The sequence below is a fragment of the Ahaetulla prasina genome, chromosome 5 (assembly GCF_028640845.1).
Source record: "Ahaetulla prasina isolate Xishuangbanna chromosome 5, ASM2864084v1, whole genome shotgun sequence".
NCBI classification, from domain to species: domain Eukaryota; kingdom Metazoa; phylum Chordata; class Lepidosauria; order Squamata; family Colubridae; genus Ahaetulla; species Ahaetulla prasina.
This window is the reverse complement of record NC_080543.1, coordinates 24,262,065-24,280,954: the sequence shown is the minus strand read 5'-3', so window position 1 is coordinate 24,280,954 and position 18,890 is coordinate 24,262,065. Positions and strand designations below refer to the sequence as shown.

Sequence of the window (18,890 nt, the reverse complement as noted above, 5' to 3'; positions counted from 1 at the left end):
ATTTTTTTGATTACAGATTAAGAATGTTTAGAGAATCTTCCCATGGGTCTTAGAAGTTAGTTGGGGAAGCATAGAATAGAAATAGAAATAGGAATTGAGTTGAATTCTTTATTGGCCAAGTGTGTTTGGACACACAAGGAATTTGTCTTTGGTGCATATGCTGTCAGTATACATAAAAGGAAAAAGCAAAAAGAAATACATTCATCAAGAATCATAAGATACAACACTTAGTGATAGTCATAGGTTACTAATAAGCAATCAAATCATACTAGGAAACAAACAGAACAAAGAAGGGGAAAGTTATAAATTAAATATTTAGTTATATTTTAAGGGTTGGTTATTATAAACAATATAGTGGAGATTTTGTGCACTATTTTTTATATCAATCTTTTAAAAAATTACTACATTACTAAATTACTAAAATAGTAGAAAGTACCAATACTTTCTACTATTGGAAGAAATATCCATCTGGGTTCAGTTCCAAGTGGGGAGAAAGACACTGGAAACATGGAGGCTATATTATAGATATACCCTCTCTCGGGCCCTGCCTTGGAGCTTCCTGTTCCTGTGTAAGAAATGTATTCTGATTGGTTGTCAGACTCCCATGGGGTCATGCAGGGGTAACTTTGTATATTGTCTTGAGTGCCAGCTTTGGTTGAATCTTGCTGGGTGATGTAATCTTCCCAGGTGCCATGTGGTGACATGGGTAGAGGACTAATCCTATTATGTCCTGAGGGTGAAGGTCTTTTGTGTTGTACATAAGCTGGCCCAGCCTTTTGTCTTGTGGATAGGATGGCCCAGTCTTTCTGGGGCTATTAACAAAGGTGGGGGCTGCTTTCCAAGAGCATGCATCTCCTTTTCTCATCCAGAGACGTATAATATTCTGCCTTTTTAATATTTCCTAGAATATTTTATTCTTCTAGGACCATGATAGTGAACCTATGGCACACGTGCCACAGGTGGCACACAGAACCATTTCTGCAGGCATGCGAGCCGTTGCCCTAGATCAACTCCACCATGCATGCACGCATGCCTCCTGCCGGCCCATCTCCTCCCAGATTTTCGGGTCTGTGCTGTGCATGTGGGAGACGCGCGCTCACATGCCCTTGCTGCCCCTCTCCTCCCAGAAGTTTCCACGCAGCCCATTTTGGATGCCAAGTAAGTACCGGGCTTGCGTGGAGGCTCTGGGAGGGCGAAAAATGGGCCTACGGAAGTCAGGAAATGGGCCACTTTTGGCCTCTGGAGGCTTCAGGGAGGCCTGCTAGGCCCAAAACAGGGCATAGGGGGGTTGTGGATGGGTGTGGGCTCAGGGGCAGGGGGTTAGGCAGCGTGGGGGGGGTCACGTATGCATGCGCAGTGGGGCGGGGCATGTGGGGGGCATTACATTATGGGTGTGGGCACACACGCACGCAACATCCCCGTGTTCCCCCCGCTTTTTGCATGTGATGGCAAAAAGGGTTGCTATCACTGTTCTAGGAGAAGGGTGGGTGCTAACTTTCTACACTATTTAATAATGTCATATTGAGCAATAATTTCATTACTTCAGTAATTATATTTTCTTGAAACATTCTTTTAAACAAAAAGAATATAATAAGATTAAACAAAATAAAATCAGCCAGAGCACTGTTGATAAACTTTTTAAAAGAGAAAATGTATATAATATAATCATTGTTCCTGCTATATACTAAATAAAGTTTTAACTGTTTAAAAAGTAAAATAGCTATTTACTATTTACTTTCTAATGCTTAAATTGTACTTCATTCACACTGTAAATGAATATATATTCACTAAATAAAAATGTTCAACCAATTGAGACAGAAAGCAATTTTCACAAAAGTAAAAATAAGTATATTCTTCTGTATCCAAAGTGTGCTTTCCATAAGTGGATTTCAGCTCTTAAATTAATTTGATCAAATGACAAATCTTACATTTACATGTAAATTAAGGTAAATTTGTAAATTATTTTATTGTAAAGATATATCTTATAGTCTTTCATTCATTATTTAATGATAATTCTATGCAATTTCTATGCTGCTAGTAGGTTTGGATGATTGATAACAATATTATAAGCTTGCTACTCGTAGCAGAAATTAACATACATGAAGACAGATAAAATCACAATTGGTTCTCAACAAGTCCTTAGTGTACAGTTTAACTATGTAATGTTGGTGCAATGACCTTCACTACTGTAACAGCATTCTTAGTAATATAGCAGATTTAATAAATATAATTTAGGAAATACAGTACTTAATGGATGTGATGCTAACTAATCTTAGTTCCATGTTTTGGTTTGTTCATATGATTTATAATCTAGCTAAGATATGTGTAGAAACAGGTGTTAGAAACAGAAAGAATAGCTATTTTAAAAATCTTTTTGGAATAACAAGGTAGCTGGCCTTAGATTTACTTCGTTCTATGTGTTCTAAATAAATTCTAAGCTGATTTATGTTTAAAATAGCTTGGACATTTTTGGTGGCTGTTCTTTTAAGTATTTATTTGGACCTGTTCAGATTCAGGTGAATCTTAATATTTTTCCATTAATCTTGCACTAGCAGTTAAGTATGGAGCAAAAATATATGATCAAAATTCAATTGTAACACCCAGCTTTTTATCGTTAAAACTTCTAATTCAAAAAGTAATACATTATGAAGTCTAAATACGCTTACAGTTTATTCTTCCATTAAAACATAGGAACTGGATGAAGAATAGTATACATGTATATTCTTTTACTCAGGTGAACCATTGTAGTTTGGAAAATTACTGTATGCATATTTCACAATAGATTAATATAATATAAATTATATAATTATTTTGTTTTAGCAGAAGAAAAGACAAGACTGAGTAAGAAAAAGAGAAGAAAAGGAAAGGAAAATGCCGAAACCAGTAAGTAATCCATATGGAATCTTATTAGTATTTGATAGACTTTTAGTTCTTATAATCCCTAAATTATCCTTAAGGAATAGAGTTTACAAAGTGAAGGAGTATCTACCTATTTCAATATACCCAAAGTATCTAATCTTTGCTTGATTCCAAATAATAGTGGTAAAGCCACTAAAACAAAACAGAATAGAGTTTTCCTGTGTGCTTAGTGCTTTTTCCTTTGTCTCATCCTCAAAAAAAGCTATTTCTGTGATGGAATGTGCACCTAGAGAGGCAGTAGAGGCAATTTGGCAGCACAGAGCTTTCCCAGGGAGAAAGCAGTATATTCTAAAGAAAAGCACGAATTAAGAGACTGCAGTCCTGAACTGGATATGGGAGGGGTAAGAGGTTCAGGATAGCCACACTGTTCCAACCTAGGCTTCCTGAGAAAGCATAAATCACAATCTTAGTCCAAAAAAACCCTCCTCTTTTATTGAGACTGCTGTGAATTATGGTCATTCACAGCCCGTAATGATTCACAAACAATCTGTGAAGATGTCTGATGGACAGCTGGAGTTGACATAGTCTTTCAGGGTAATGTTCATAAGCATCCACCTTTATCTTCTTTGAATCACTGCCAGAGACCTAATTCTCAATTAGTTTTGAAATGGAGCACAGAGTCAAATGGACTTCTCAGAGCTTGAATTGACTACATGACCTAATTGCTTCCTGCAAAGGCTCACATCTGTTTATTCCTCTTTTATGTCTTATGGGAGGGGCCAATCATCTCTAAGCCTTACTCCCGAGTGGCCTTTTTTTCTTAATTGTTCTTGCCTTCTGACAGATCTGCACATGTGCACACTGGGAACAGTTCACACTATTCTTCTGCCTTGCTGATGCCAGAATCCGGAGACTCCGGAGGTAGCACATAATTACCAGAGGGCCCTGGCCCCCTCTCTGACTCCAACGCAGAGCCCTTGTCTGAGCCTTCCTCAGACTCCAGGACTGGCCCACATTCCTCCCCAACCTCCTCACTGTCCGAATCTGCTGCCAGATCTGCTGCCTGTTTTTTATGTCAATTATTAAGTGAATCACATGGATATATATAAGTCTGAATTCACTCTTCCAAATGGGCATTTTTTGCCAGAAACCAGCAAAAAATGTCACAAATTGTGATGGTAAGATACTGTAACTGGTCATAAATGTCAGCTGGTTGCAAAGTGACTGGGGGAGTTGTCATGACATTCTATGATTGGCAGAAGTGCTTTACAGGCCATAAAGCGTCTGAGGCTGTTGTAGGTTTGAATGATTGTTAAATAACTCATTGTAATTCAAAGACTACCTGTGGTGCATTTTTAGTAGTTTGAATTAATTTTGCCCTGTACCACTGCATTAATACATATAGAAAAATCAGTGGATTACAGTACAGTCGTTAATCTTCTTATGAAAAACTCACAACTGTATTGTCATTTTCTCCTTGATCCACATTTCTAACTTCTTTGGAGACTAGAGATAAAGTCATGGATCATGTAATAAATTAATTTAACAAATCTCATGGAAGGAAAATTTCTCATACTGTCTCTCTCACCCCCATAATTAACAGTATTTTCTCAGAATGTATCCTTGGAGGTTGAAAAATCCTTCTGAATACTATACAGTATGGGAATCATGTACAGGGGCTATTGACAAATATGAAATTTCTTTGTTTTGGAGGGATTATTTTTCCTCAGCAGCCTCTCCTATATTGCTCATAGATGTGTCTCAGTATATTTCAAGGCGTGCCACAGTGCCTTGAGGTAGCAGGTGGGAAAATTTCTACAAATTTCCATAAGGTACATTGAGATTCAAGGCAAAGAGTGTTTTGTATTGACTTGTAGGACAGGTGCAGTGATTCAACTATTAATTATATTATTCCTAAACTTGGTTGTTAGAATGTTATCTTAATTACTGTTTAGAGGCTTTTACAATCTTATTTAAATAACAAATTATAGCAATTAGTACAGAACTATAGGGTTCTGTACTATAGGAACTCCAACCACTGGAACAAAACAATTTGGAAAATATATATATACATACATATAAGAAAACAATTTGTTTTAAGGAAATTATGTAAATTGTAAACCAAACTTTCAGTGAAGCTCCTTCATCTTGCAGTGGATTGATTTTTCATGGACTAATTAGGACTGGTAAAGTTAGCATTTTTAAATTATGTTATATGTGGTGATTTCAGTTTTATTTGGCATTTATAGAGTTAAGATTTGTTACTATGGTAGTTTTTACAAGAGGATTTATCACAAGCTTGCTGACAAATACAGCATGTTACAGTTCTGAGTGCAAATGTCAGTCATTAGGAAGAGAGCTATTCTGAAAGTAGAATGCTCTAGCTCAGGGGTTTTCCATTCAGTATTAGTGTTCAGCCATTTACTTACTGAATTTATTCAAAAAGATGAGTTCTTTCTTTCTGCCCTCTCTCCTAGTAAGGGGAGGGTTGACTTACTAGATGACTTACAAGATGAAAAAGAGAGGGAGAGAGACTCCATTGCATCCTGCTGGATGTGGATGCCAAGGGAAAAGTAATAATACTAGTCGTAAACTGACTGAATAAAGCAACAGTCTTGAACATAATTTATCTGGGACTAAGAGCTCTGTGGAACATGCTATGGAATAAACTGCATTGTTTTCCTTGTGCATGCAGCTCAGCCAAAAGCCATTTACCAGGTACCCCAAGGATTCCCCCCCCCCAACCCTAGTTTCTTTCTATCCCATCTTACAATAAGTATGCGGAGGTAAATAGACATGGCAAGAGCTTATTACACATTTAGCTGGTAGTAAGAGTCATTGAGCATAGTGGGACTTTCTGCAGGGGGAATATTTCTGTATCTTGCCCCTGCCCCTTTGACCATATATGTATATTTAAGAGATTAGTCTGCAAGTAAGCAAAGTGTGTGTGTGTGTGTGTGTGTGTGTATGAAGCTGCAAGAATCAAGTAATTGTACATGTTGAGTGCCTTATTTTTACAGTGATTTAATTAATTAGATAAAATTTGTGTGTGTGTATGTACTGCATATGCACACATTGGGCAAATCTCCAGGACTAGTTTCAGTGGGCACTGGCAATACTAATTGAGAAAGTAGAGAAGACTTGCATATTTATAACCCTTTATTGATGTCTAAATATACTTCTTTTGGAGAAAGGTTAATTATCTTAAATTCAGCGTGTTTTTGATAAATGTAATGTTTGTGTGTTTAATCATTGCCCAAAAGTATTAGTTGCAATGAATAAAATATTAGAAAAAGTCTTCTGATTTTTAATATTTTAGGGTTTTTTTAGTCACAGCAACTTTGTGAGAAGCTGACCATATCAATGTCATTTGGGATTATATTAATGTTTAAATTAATATAGTAAAAGGTATTTAGATTATATATTTTTGTTCTCTGCAGATTAATGTAAGGGTTACCACCATGGATGCAGAGCTAGAGTTTGCTATTCAGCCGAACACAACAGGGAAACAGCTTTTTGATCAGGTATAAATGTTGAGTTTATGTATATCTTCATCTTTTATTAACATTTTACATTTTGTATAAATGATTAGTATGTTTTTTGCAAAATATAATCTATTAACACATCTAGGATTAATAGCCTGACTGTATAGAATATAGTTTTTACGTTAAAAAAAGTAAAAAAATAAACACTAAAAAAATCCATACAACTGTTATGAGATATAAGCAATATTTTTAAGTTCCTCCTTTCTTCTCATAGGTGAAAAAGATAGCATTGGTGCAAAGTTAAGTTGTTCAGATAGTCCTATTTAGAATTGGAATTCTATTTCAAAACATGATAACAAAGATAGATTGATCTGTAGTTTTTCTTGTATTCATTCCAAAAAGGGCAACATCCACTATAATTATATAAAGTTCCCCATAAAAAAGGAAACTGTTCAAAGAATCACTTCATTCTGATTCATATTGTGGGAAGTTTATCAGAATACCTAGTTATGCCAGAAATAGAAGCAACCTGCTTAGAATGCCAAAGGCTCAGAAATAATTACAAGAGGAAGCTTCTATTCTTGTCTTATTTGTGGGTTTCTTGTAAATGTATGATTTGTCTTGAAATGATTTTTGAATTGCTCCATAGGAGTGTGCTGGGGGTGGGGGTGGGGAGAGATTAGCATCTCTGTCAATTAAATCAGCTTACCATTGACCACATGCACAAAATTAGTCTGTAGCATATTATATACTTAACCTCTGTTTTAGCTGCTAGCAGGACACACTTAGAGTCTGATAACCTAATAAAATAGTTGTCATTTCATAAAATTATCCCTTATGAGAAGATTTTCTATAGTAAATTTAGTGTGTAAAATCAGGGCTGATATTATTTAAAGGAAAATGGCTTGGATTTTTTTTCAATGACAGTTGCATTGCTCTGTAACTACCTGGCCATCTTTATTTTAGTAATCTCTTCTTTTTAATTGTAGTATATAATGTTTCAAAATTCTCTCTTAATAGGCTGATACAGATTGCTATTTTTCTTGAGGAAATACATATTTATTTATTGTATTTATATATCACTAAATATATAAATACAGCAGCAAAACATCCATGGCAAGCTCATTCTTTGATACTGATATGGTTTTCTTTTTTAGGTAGTAAAAACAGTTGGCTTAAGAGAAGTCTGGTTTTTTGGATTGCAGTATGTGGACAGCAAAGGGTACTCAACTTGGTTGAAATTAAACAAAAAGGTAATTTTTTACTTTAAAAATTTAAAATAATTCTTATATGTTTGGTGTAGCAAAGGTATCAAAGGTAGTATAGATACATTCTGAAGATTGTGCTGAAAGTCAAGCCAATGCTGATACTAGATGGGTGCCTAATGAATGAGAAAAAGGTAAACTGTAAAATATATTTCCAGAATATGTGTGAATCCATTTCTAAATTTCTTTTTTTTTTTATTTCATGTCAGTCTAGTTTTATAGAAAATAAAATTGATTCCTTTTTAAATGATATGTTTCTCAAAGGCTGTGACATATTCAGTTCTCTGATAGCACGTAGTATGGAATGTCACTGAAAGCAGATCATAAAATAGATAGGTATATTCCTCCTGTTACATTTTTTATAATTCTTTCTCCCACTCCCAACTAATCATGGGAGGATTGGGATGCTTTTGGTTAATATACCTGATAAATATCCAGCATTTAAGGAGAGCTAAAGTTTCAATAAGTAGGGTAAGTAGAATTGTTGGGCTCATCTGTGTGTTAGAACGTAGAGATAATTCTTTTTATTTTCATATATTGTAAGGCAAGTATTTCAGCTGACTGGAAAACTTCCTGGTATGCTCCAGGAAACTCTTAAGAATTACAGAACTATAAAAAGTATGTAAAGGGAAAAAAGTAAGGATGTACTATCCCTAACTTGAGAACATGATTGTCTGGATTAGAAAAACTAAAACATAATTAAATCAGGGATGGGACATTTTCTAGAACATTGAACAAGAGAATAATATGCCATAATTGGGCAACATTAACTACAGGTAGTCCTCAATTTAAGACCATAATTGAGCCCAAAATTTATGTTGCTAAGCAAGACAGTTGTGAGTTTTGTCCCATTTTTTTAGCTTTCTTGCCACAGTTGTTAAATGAATCACTGCAGTTATTAAGTTAGTAACACGGTTGTTAAGTGAATCTGGCTTTCCCATTGACTTTGTTCCTCAGAATGTGACAAAAAGTGTCACATGACGCTGGGATACTGCAACCGTCATAAATATAAACCAGTTGCCAAGCATCTGAATTTTGATTATGGGATGCTGCAACAGTTGTAAGTGTGAAAAATAGTCATAAGTCACTTTTTTCAGTGCTGTCACTAAAGAAATGATTGTAAGTTGAGAGTTACTTGTATAAATAGGGGCATGCATAACATGCCTATCCCTGTCATTGTATTTTTTTTTCTTTTATTCTTGTTCTCGTTTTTGTTTGACAAGTTCTAATAAATAAAATGAATAAATAAAATATTTCTTGTTTCTCAATATTTTACTTTAGTGATTTTTTAAAAATCTTTTCATTTCAGTTCTTGCTAAACTTCAGAATAGAATAGAATAGAATAGAATAGAATTCTTTATTGGGCAAATATGATTGGACACAAGGAATTTGTCTTTGATGCATATGCTCTCAGTGTGCATAAAGAAAAATAAAATACATTCATCAGGAATCATAAGATACAACACTTAGTGATGGTCATAGGTTATTAATAAGCAATCAAATCATATTAGGAAACAAATAAAACAATATAAATTGTAAAGATACAAGCAGCATGGTTATAGTCATAAGTGGGAAGAGATAGGTACTAGGAAGGATGAGCAGAATAATAGTAATACAGTCTTAGTAAATAATTTGTCCTGTCTATCTCCAGATTCATCATTGTCAGTAGTATATAACATGTCAATTAAGTTAATTTTCATGAAATTTGATGTGCAATAATGCTTATTAGGGGCAGCACAATGACTCAGTGGTAAAGACTCTGGGCTTTTCAAGCTGGACAAACTGGACAGCCTGGGCTTGAAACCCAAGCGTCACATGACAGAATTAGCTCCTATTACTTACTCCAGCTCCTGCCAACCTAGCAATAGCAATAGCACTTAGGCTTATATACCGCTTTACAGTGCTTTACAGGCCTCTCTAAGGGGTTTACGGAGTCAGCATATTGCCCCCTACAATCTGGGTCCTCGTTTTACCCACCTTGGAAGGATGGAAGGCTGAGTCAACCTTGAGCCTGGTGAGATTTCAACTGCCAAATTGTAGTCAGCCAGCAGTCAGCAGAAGTAGTGCTGCACTCTAACCACTGCACCCCTGTGACTCATAGCAGTTTGAAAGTATGCAAATACAGATAAATTAATAGGTATCATTTTGGTGGGAAGGAAACACTGTTCTGTATTTTCATGCTGGCCACATGATGACAGAAGCCTCTCTCAGACAATGCAGGCTTTCTCTGCTGAGAATTGGAGATGAGTACTACCCCCTTGAGTTGGTCACAACTGTACAGGGGAAATCTTTAAACCTTTAATGCTTATTAATCATTGGGAGATGCATTCAAAATATAGTTTACATCGGTTGAACTGGGAAAATACAGCTATATCTCCAGTGGTTAACACAAGTTTGATTTATTGAAATCAAATATATAGCCAATCTATATAGGCTAAATAGGCTTTCAGGGTTGAGTTTCTTTAATAAATGTTGGAGAATTCCATCACTTATTGTGGTAATATGTTTTTGAAATACAAAGAGAAAGGTCTCATGCTTCCCTAATTATTTAAATCTCTGTGTAAATCACACATCCTTCAATGCTGTACTTATTAGATTAAATTGCAAAACATGACAAGTGGTGATAGATTACTTTCCCCAATATTTTAACGTTCTCCTCATCCTTTGTAGTTTTATATTATAACACATATTTATATTTTATTATTTATGTATTTCATTTTAGGTAACACAGCAAGATGTAAGGAAAGAAAATCCATTTCAGTTCAAATTTAGGGCAAAGTTTTTTCCTGAGGACGTTTCCGAAGAATTGATTCAAGAAATAACTCAGAGACTCTTTTTTCTGCAAATCAAAGAAGCCATCTTGAATGATGAAATCTATTGTCCACCTGAAACTGCAGTTCTGCTGGCTTCTTATGCTGTTCAAGCAAAATATACTGATTACAACAAGGAAATACATAAACTAGGATATTTGGCCAATGACAGACTTCTTCCCCAGCGGTAAGAAATTTCTGGCTATATCAAAATTTAATTGGATCTAGAATATCTGTTTGATAATATGGCTTAAGTAATGTACACTATGAACAATGTAGTACATAATGTATTCTGAATTTGTGATTAAGCCAGTGTTATTAAATATATATCTTCTCAGTATTAAAGTAAAATGGTTGCACGTATAATAAATTACTTGGGGATAATTAAAAGCTGACTATGGAAAAGCAAGGATACATGGCAACAAAATGTAGGTTAGACTGGTCATGATCAGCCAGTAACCAAATGTAGGTTAGATCAGTCTGTTGGGTTCCACCTATGGCTGTGAAAGTTCGAACTTAAAAAACAAATTAGAAGGAAAATGGTCTTGTTTGAGTTGTGATGTTGGAGAAGGCTGCTGGGTATATCTTGGATAGCAAAGATGACCAGTAATCAAGTACCGGAGTATATAATACCAGATATGTCACTAGAAGGCAAAATTACGAAACTGTCTCACTTATTTTGACCATGTCATGTGAGGGAGTTCACTGAAGGAAGTAATTATGTTAGGAGGAGTTGACGATAAAAAGAAATCAGGCTGTTAAAGAATGCGGTGCCTGGACACCATCAAAGCTGGCATCATCCAGAGCATAGTACTCAAAGAATTAGTATAAGATTAGAAGATGTGGAGAGACCTGGTCCATAGAATCACCTAGAGTTAGACATGATTGAATGGATAATATCATAATCAGATAATTGTTAAATGTGCATTAATCTCTTTATGTTTGTGTGAATATACAATATTCAACAGTATTAAAAAAAAGTAAAATGTATGATTTTATTTAATATTTTATTTATAGAACAGTTTAAATGCTATAGTACAAATAATATCAAGCCAAAATGAGCTAGGAGCAAATTTCTAATGCTATCTGTTTCCACAGCTAAATATTATTTGGGGTTTTTTTGGGGCGGGGAATTAAAATGAGATATTACATAAGATAAAACATAGTCAATTTCATTGGTGGTGGATCTTCTGAAATCTCTTTATTAAAGCTGTGTCATTAAATTGCATTTTTAAAGTTGAATAAGATACCACTGATGATTAGACATCAGTTTTTGGGTAATTGTGCTGCTATCTTTCCTCATCCAAAGAATTCCTTGATTCTGCTCTTTGTTTAAAAAAAAGAATTTTCATTTGGATTGTCTTTAACCCATCTTGATTGCTGTAAAGTTAGTGGAAAGTATAGGGCTTTCTAATATAGGAGGTTTGGGATTTTTGGAAGTTTAACAAGCTATTTGATAGTCTTCTGGTATACTTGACTGTATCTTCTACATTGTTTGCTACGGGGTATAGCAGAGCAGTCCAACTAGAATGGTAGGCAGATTGTCTTTGCTGTCTTTCAGATCTTTTTGCAAACAAGCAAGTTTCTTTGTGAGAGGGGCAGCCTTACAAATACTTGAAATAAAAATAAATGTATTTTATTTTGATAGTGTTTTGGAACAACATAAACTGACGAAAGAGCAGTGGGAAGAAAGAATACAAAACTGGCATGAAGAACACAGAGGGATGTTAAGGTAATTTCCATATTACCTTCGTATATCTTTTGAAAATTAATTTCCTTTGGTTTAATAGTAATTTTTCTCCTACAAAATCTCTGTTACTTTTGACTGGGTACGTGAAATAAATTATTCAGAGAGCTATTTTAATTTACTCCAGTACACAATATTTAATTCTAATAAGTGTTCCTGTTTATATTAAGTCAGCATATTCTTATGCTTTCAATCTGGCAATAATTAATCTTCACGTCATCTTTGGCACTGGTCCTTATTGAAATAATTAGAACTTATTTCCTACTAAAGTTAGATGGAATTTGGTAAATACAATATTTAAATATTTTTCATCTATTGAGAATAAAGGAGCGTAGTAGAAACTAATGTTTGCAGGCCTATGATGATTATGCATTTTGTATGGTTTTAAATTATGTTATTTTTATTGTCAGGGAAGATTCTATGATGGAGTACCTCAAAATTGCACAAGATTTGGAAATGTATGGAGTCAACTATTTTGAAATTAAAAACAAAAAAGGAACAGAGTTATGGCTTGGTGTTGACGCTTTGGGTTTGAATATTTATGAACATGATGACAAGTAAGTAGCATAACTCTATTCTGTTGATCCTGTAGTACAGCTTCAAGTATTATATTTTCAATAACTTTCTAATATATTTTTAAAATATGCCCCTTGAGAATACCATAGAAGTAAGTACTTCTGAAATTAATAAGGAAAAATCCTTTTGTTCTAAACAGATGCAGATGGGTTTTGTGTCTGTCTTTTGAAGCCTAGACCTATGTCTGTTTCTGGATTTTTTTTCCTATAACTAAGATTCTTTCCTTCTTTTCTAAAGGTTGACTCCGAAGATAGGTTTTCCTTGGAGTGAGATACGAAATATATCATTCAATGACAAAAAGTTTGTGATAAAGCCCATTGACAAAAAGGCCCCTGTAAGTAAATCTGCTTGAGGTATAATCAGCACATCTATTGTTCTTTTCCTTCTGTTTCTTAGATCTCCAAATAATGTCTTTTGTGACTTACAAAATTTATTTTGCTGTATTCATGATTTGTTTTTTAATTACCGTTTGGCTTATTTATGATGCCAATGCCATTCTTTTTTTTGTTATGTTGGAATTAATTCTATGTTGTTACCCTTTATTTCCTTCTGAATTAGAGTTTGTAATCACAAACTAATGCGTTAGAATGGTAAATACTAAAAGTTATTGTGGACTAGTAGAATAATGATAAGAATTGATAAGAAAGACAAAAGAAACCTGGATAGTGGACATTTAAATATTTGGAGGCAGCATAATAGAAGAAAAAGAACTCAAAGAAAAATTACAAAATATAAATGACCTGCAAACAGAAGTAAAACAACAACAAAGAAAGCAAAGATTGTACCAATATTAACAGATCTTTTGTGTGCAATTCCAAAATATCTGGAGCACCCTTGAAACGCCATCAGCATTGACAGAATCATCATCAGTTAATTGCAGAGGGCAATACTTGGAAGAGTGTACAACCCACAATGATACCTTTAATATTATTAAGCAAAGACATCTGCCTAAACAGCAACATCTGCCTAAATAACAACATTTGACTTAGCTTGTTCCACACCCACAACGGATGTAAAATCAGAGCTTTTCCTTTATGGCCCATATGTTGCGAAATAGCCTTCCCACATAGTGATTTAGCAAATCTTGGCAAGCTTCAGGAAGGTCTTGAAGACAAGACTCTTGCATAAAATACTCAAAGCCTTTTTAAAAGGAACGTTTGGCTGGCATCAAAACTTTTTTCCCCTGCTTTACTTTTTTTTCTATGTGTATATTTTATATGGCATTCTTGTAAACCAGAGTTAATCAGTTGAAGCCTCAAATATTAATACTAATATTAAGTGCGCTAACCTCAGGCCATAATAGACATATGATTGATCTGGCCGAGTATATAAATTAGCTCAGTCAATCAATATGGTATTGGGAGTATAACAGTGACTTGGAAATATATTATATACGAAACACCTGATGCTCTTGGGAAGCTTTCCTAATCTGATAGCCTCCAATGTGATTGACGTCAACTCTAATAATGACTAGTTAAGATATTTCTATTATTTGCATGTGTGTAATCAAAATTATGGCATATTCTGGTTTTAATTTGGTTTTCTGCCTAAAAAGAGCAAAAAATAACATACTTGTATATCAGTAGCTTGCTGTTGATTTGTGAAAATCAACATTTGTGGAAAAAGTTCTGGGTATCTAATGATAGTCAAACACTCAGTTGTGTATGGGTGTGTGGGTGCAGGGAATTTGTGGTTTTCTTGCCTTTCTTAACTAAAAGCTCCAACTACCTTATTTTTATCATAATTTTTCTGTTGTGATGTTTTGTAACATTTTGTCTAAAATGCAATTAACTAGACCACCAATTAATGATTTAAAATTTAACAACAGTATAGATAACTTCATATTTTATTCTCAATAATAAAAACTAAAATAAAACTTTTATTGTCTAAAAGTTTTAACTGATGAGCTATATCTATGTATGTTATTATAATTTCTTTTTCTTTGTTCATAATTTTTTAAGTGCAAGTTGAATTTTATCCACCATTTTGTTACCATTATTCCAGTTCTTTTTGAAATACTTTTCACTTATAATTTACTACGTAAATGTGTTTGTGTTTCTGAGTAATAGCATGCTAATTCTAGATCACTGATATGTTCTAGAACAGCTTTAACTAGTCCTGTTAGAGAGTAATTAGTGAAAGACTGGTGCTGAAATCTGATTTAAGCGAAAACTATTTTTATTAATAAACAGTTATGTTACTCAAAATGTGACCATCTTGGTAACTTAAATATTTTTCATTAGGATTTTGTTTTTTATGCACCCCGTCTGAGAATTAATAAGCGGATACTGGCACTATGCATGGGAAACCATGAGCTATACATGAGAAGGAGAAAACCAGATACAATTGAAGTGCAACAAATGAAGGCCCAAGCTAGAGAAGAAAAACACCAAAAACAATTGGAGAGGTAGGATATTTGCAATTAATCTTGGAGGTTGAGATTCTGGTAGCAAATTAGTTTGAAAATTAATTTGATGTCCTATCTTCAGAAGAATTCCTTGAAGAAAAGTATGACCACATGGGGAGACAGAATTATCTGAAAACAATGGGGGACAATACTTATTAAACAGAACTTATTAATGTAATGTCTTAGATCTCTTATGCATTGTTTGTACCATTTTAAGCAATGTTATCAGACTGGGTACAATGCTGAATGATTCTTGGTCCTCAAGGCAACAGTGTTTATAGTGCTAGAGTTTACACTGTGTTAATGTCTCTAAAAATATGGTTCTCCAGCATTGTGGCCCAATTCCAAGAAAGTACAGTGAGAACAGTTTGCTTATTTTAATTAGACTCTACTGGAAGCCTGATACTTTTGGGAAAAACAAAGTGCTTGTACTGACCTGTTTACTATATGTTTTCTCAGGTAATATCAGATTGTTATGTAGTAGGTAGGCTGAATCTTAAAATATATTGATCTGATATTAAGGGGAGTTCCAGTAAGTGTCACTTTCATATTAGCCTTAGCTACTACCATAAATTGCCAGATTGAGCAATTACAAGGAAAAACTTCTGTTTTCTCGTGGGAGATCAGTGATTACAGTACTATACAGTACAGTAATATTCTAGTCCATGTTCAAAATTTGAAGTTTCTTGTGCAGCATGGTAGAATCATGTGTTAATTGCATAATAAACGCTTATTCAGTGGAATAAAGTAAAACATCTACTCACTGTATTATGGTGATTGTCAGCTAAATGTTTTGTTGCATTTGTTAGCTGGCTGAAATGTTTGGGAATTGGACCTTATTTTTTAAAAAAACAGCATAGGCCTGCCGGGTGTCATCCAGGTATTATGGGACCACAGATCTGTGAATTCCTAGCCAGTATGGTTGAAGGCTATTGTTACTATTGTGAGATATATCATCCAAATATTATACATTTTAAATGCAACAATATGAATGTTGTAAAACCTGTTTTTTTCTGCAAGTAGAATTTTATCAGTAGATCATTTTGCATATGTTAGAATAAATTGTGTGTGTTTGAGTAAATGGATTTATTTGGGGGGGGGGGATGAATACTGTTTGTTCACTTGCTTTAGTTTTACTTATCTTGTTTTTTAGAGCCCAACTAGAGAATGAAAAAAAGAAAAGGGAAATAGCTGAAAAAGAAAAAGAAAGAATAGAGCGTGAAAAAGAAGAACTGATAGAACGACTAAGACAGATCGAAGAACAGACAATGAAGGCCCAAAAAGGTGAAGACCTTTTATGTATTAATGACAGGACATTATGTTATGATTTGAAAAGCTGTTACACATCTTCTAAAACATTTATTATTCAAGTGAAGAAAATATTAGCCAATATTATAAAAATACTTATTCTGCTTTCTTGCAATTTTTACCTGTTTTAATGGCTTGCCTTAAGACACAAGAAAGCAACAATTTCCCTAACTGCTGCGTGAGAACTGATAGTGTGCTACAAGAAATAAACAGCATAATTAGTGGTGCTTGGCAACTCAGCATATCCACCCACAGAAGACAAATACAAACCATATTTTGTAACTTATTGGCAAATTCTGGGTTTGTTCCAACCAGTTGAGGAATCAGTCTAAAGTACATATTTTGCATAAATCACACTGGAATGCTTGGCATAATCATTAAGAGCTAAATATCTAATAATGTATAGATGGGGAAAATTCCCCATTCTTAAAATTTTGTCAAGGAATTTTGATTTTTTTTTCCTTTGCAAGTATGACCTGCGGACTTTAAAATTAGATGAAGTATTTAAAATACCTTTGCAATTCATTGAAGCATATCAAATCAGATAGCTTGTCCATTTAGGCCAGGATTGTCCACTTTTGCTTGGCATTCCAGGATTTGGGCAAATGAGTTTTTCATTACTTCATACAGTATATATTGTTAACTGAAGGTGCAGGATGTTGTGCCTGAATTCTGCCTGTGTGCACAGCATAAACATTACAATAGAGCAATGGTTCTCAATCTGTGGCCCACGGACCCCTCGGGGACCGTGACATCAGGGGGTCCACAAAGGCTTGAAGAAACATTATTTAAATTGAGTTAAGTCTTGGTGGTCCATGGCCATTGTCCCTGGCCACAAAAGGTATTTAAAGGGGTCCTTGGTGAAGAAAAGATTGACAAAGTGTTTTTCATTCCTGTAATACTGGGAGTATTTGCCTTTCCAATGGAATATTCAGATACTTAGTGGACTTGGGTGCAAATGGTTTGCAATCTAGGTAGTGAGATAGACTTTCTTCTTCTAGTTCTGAAATTCTAATTAAAAACATGCCTATTCATTTCAGAAAAAGCAAGTTTATTGGGTAAGGTTGAGAAAACATTGGAACTAGTTCTTTGAATGTAAAACTGATGGGACTTCTAGTGGAAACAAATTCTACCTGATGACTTCATGTCATCTTGGACAACTTTATTTTCTTGATTAAAACTAGCAGCAAGGCCAGCAGTGGTTTTTGTAGGCATCATTTAATTCTGTATTTCTAATTTGGACTGTTAAAACTTGATTTTTATTTCTTTGACATAATGAATATTTGTACAGAACTGGAAGAGCAAACAAGAAGAGCTCTAGAGCTAGATCAGGAACGGAAAAAAGCAAAAGAGGAAGCAGAGCGCTTGGAAAAAGAACGAAGAGCTGCTGAAGAGGCAAAAGCTGCTCTGGCAAAACAAGCAGCAGATCAGATGAAGAATCAGGAACAACTAGTAAGACTTCTCATACAAAGCTGTGTTAAGATTGGGTTAGAATGTGTTGTCGTCATTGTGCCATGTGGCACAGTGGTTAGAATGCAGTATTGCAGGCTGACTCTGCCTACTGCCAGGAGTTCGATCCTGACCAGCTCAAGGTTGACTCAGCTTTCCATCCTTCCAGGCTCAGTGAAATGAGGACCCAGATTGTTGGGGGCAATAGGCTGACTCTGTAAACCTCTTAGAGAGGGCTGCAAAGCACTGTGAAGCTGTATATGAGTCTAAGTGCTATTCCTATTGCTATTGTCATAGGAATGTTAAAATGGGAGAGGAAAGATTAAAGTGGTGACAGGCAAGGGGTGCCACAGGAGCCAAAAAGCAGGCTGTTATAGGGAAAGATGCTCCAATGTGCAGCATTGTTGTGTTCTAGCCCCTTGAGCTCACTCTCAGCAGCTGGACAGCATTCCCCTGGAGGCTCTGGGGTTCGGCTCTGCTGGTGAATGCCAAGTTGGTCAATAATAAGGCTCCTTTTATTCAAGACCTTATTGAGGAGGAGAAATAAATTCCATAATTTAATTAATTAGTTGACTGACTAATCGTATAAGGAGAATAAATTGCTATTTTACGTTATAGTAGTATATTAGTGGAATGCTTTTTCCAAGACAGCTTTCTGCCTCTTCTTTTTTTAAAAAAAGTCAACCATTCTAACAGCCTTGTACTGTAATGGTTTTTTTTAATGATATCTCTGTTTGAAACATTGTATATTGGTTCCCATTTAAATTGGCTAATTTTAATAAAATATGGTGATTTTTATATTAGGATTATTTTGCTTTGTTTGAAGCATAATTGGCATAATGTCTCCAATAAGAAAACATCTTAATCTTTCTATAAAACATATATAAGAACTGCATGGCAAATATTTTGTGAGTCAGTGCAAGGCAAATTCCTTTTTAATTATTTTGGCCTTTTACTTCACTATTTATGACTATATGCATTTAT

The 18,890-nt window shown here is 34.7% G+C and overlaps 1 protein-coding gene across 5 annotated transcripts in view; it reads left to right on the top strand.

Moving 5' to 3' along the window:
- RDX (radixin) overlaps positions 1 to 18,890 on the top strand; it is a 72,179-nt gene that overhangs the window by 4,936 nt on the left and 48,353 nt on the right. For 4 of the 5 annotated variants that reach the window (XM_058186171.1, XM_058186173.1, XM_058186174.1 and 1 more), the window contains exons 2-11: positions 2,821 to 2,883; positions 6,300 to 6,383; positions 7,502 to 7,597; positions 10,332 to 10,606; positions 12,068 to 12,151; positions 12,577 to 12,723; positions 12,980 to 13,076; positions 14,986 to 15,149; positions 16,303 to 16,433; positions 17,749 to 17,909. In XM_058186171.1, coding sequence (XP_058042154.1) covers positions 2,872 to 2,883; positions 6,300 to 6,383; positions 7,502 to 7,597; positions 10,332 to 10,606; positions 12,068 to 12,151; positions 12,577 to 12,723; positions 12,980 to 13,076; positions 14,986 to 15,149; positions 16,303 to 16,433; positions 17,749 to 17,909 — 1,251 coding nt within the window. In that variant the 5' untranslated portion in view covers positions 2,821 to 2,871. The remainder of the gene's footprint in view (positions 1 to 2,820; positions 2,884 to 6,299; positions 6,384 to 7,501; positions 7,598 to 10,331; positions 10,607 to 12,067; positions 12,152 to 12,576; positions 12,724 to 12,979; positions 13,077 to 14,985; positions 15,150 to 16,302; positions 16,434 to 17,748; positions 17,910 to 18,890) is intronic. The other variant, XM_058186172.1, reaches the window with a different exon arrangement.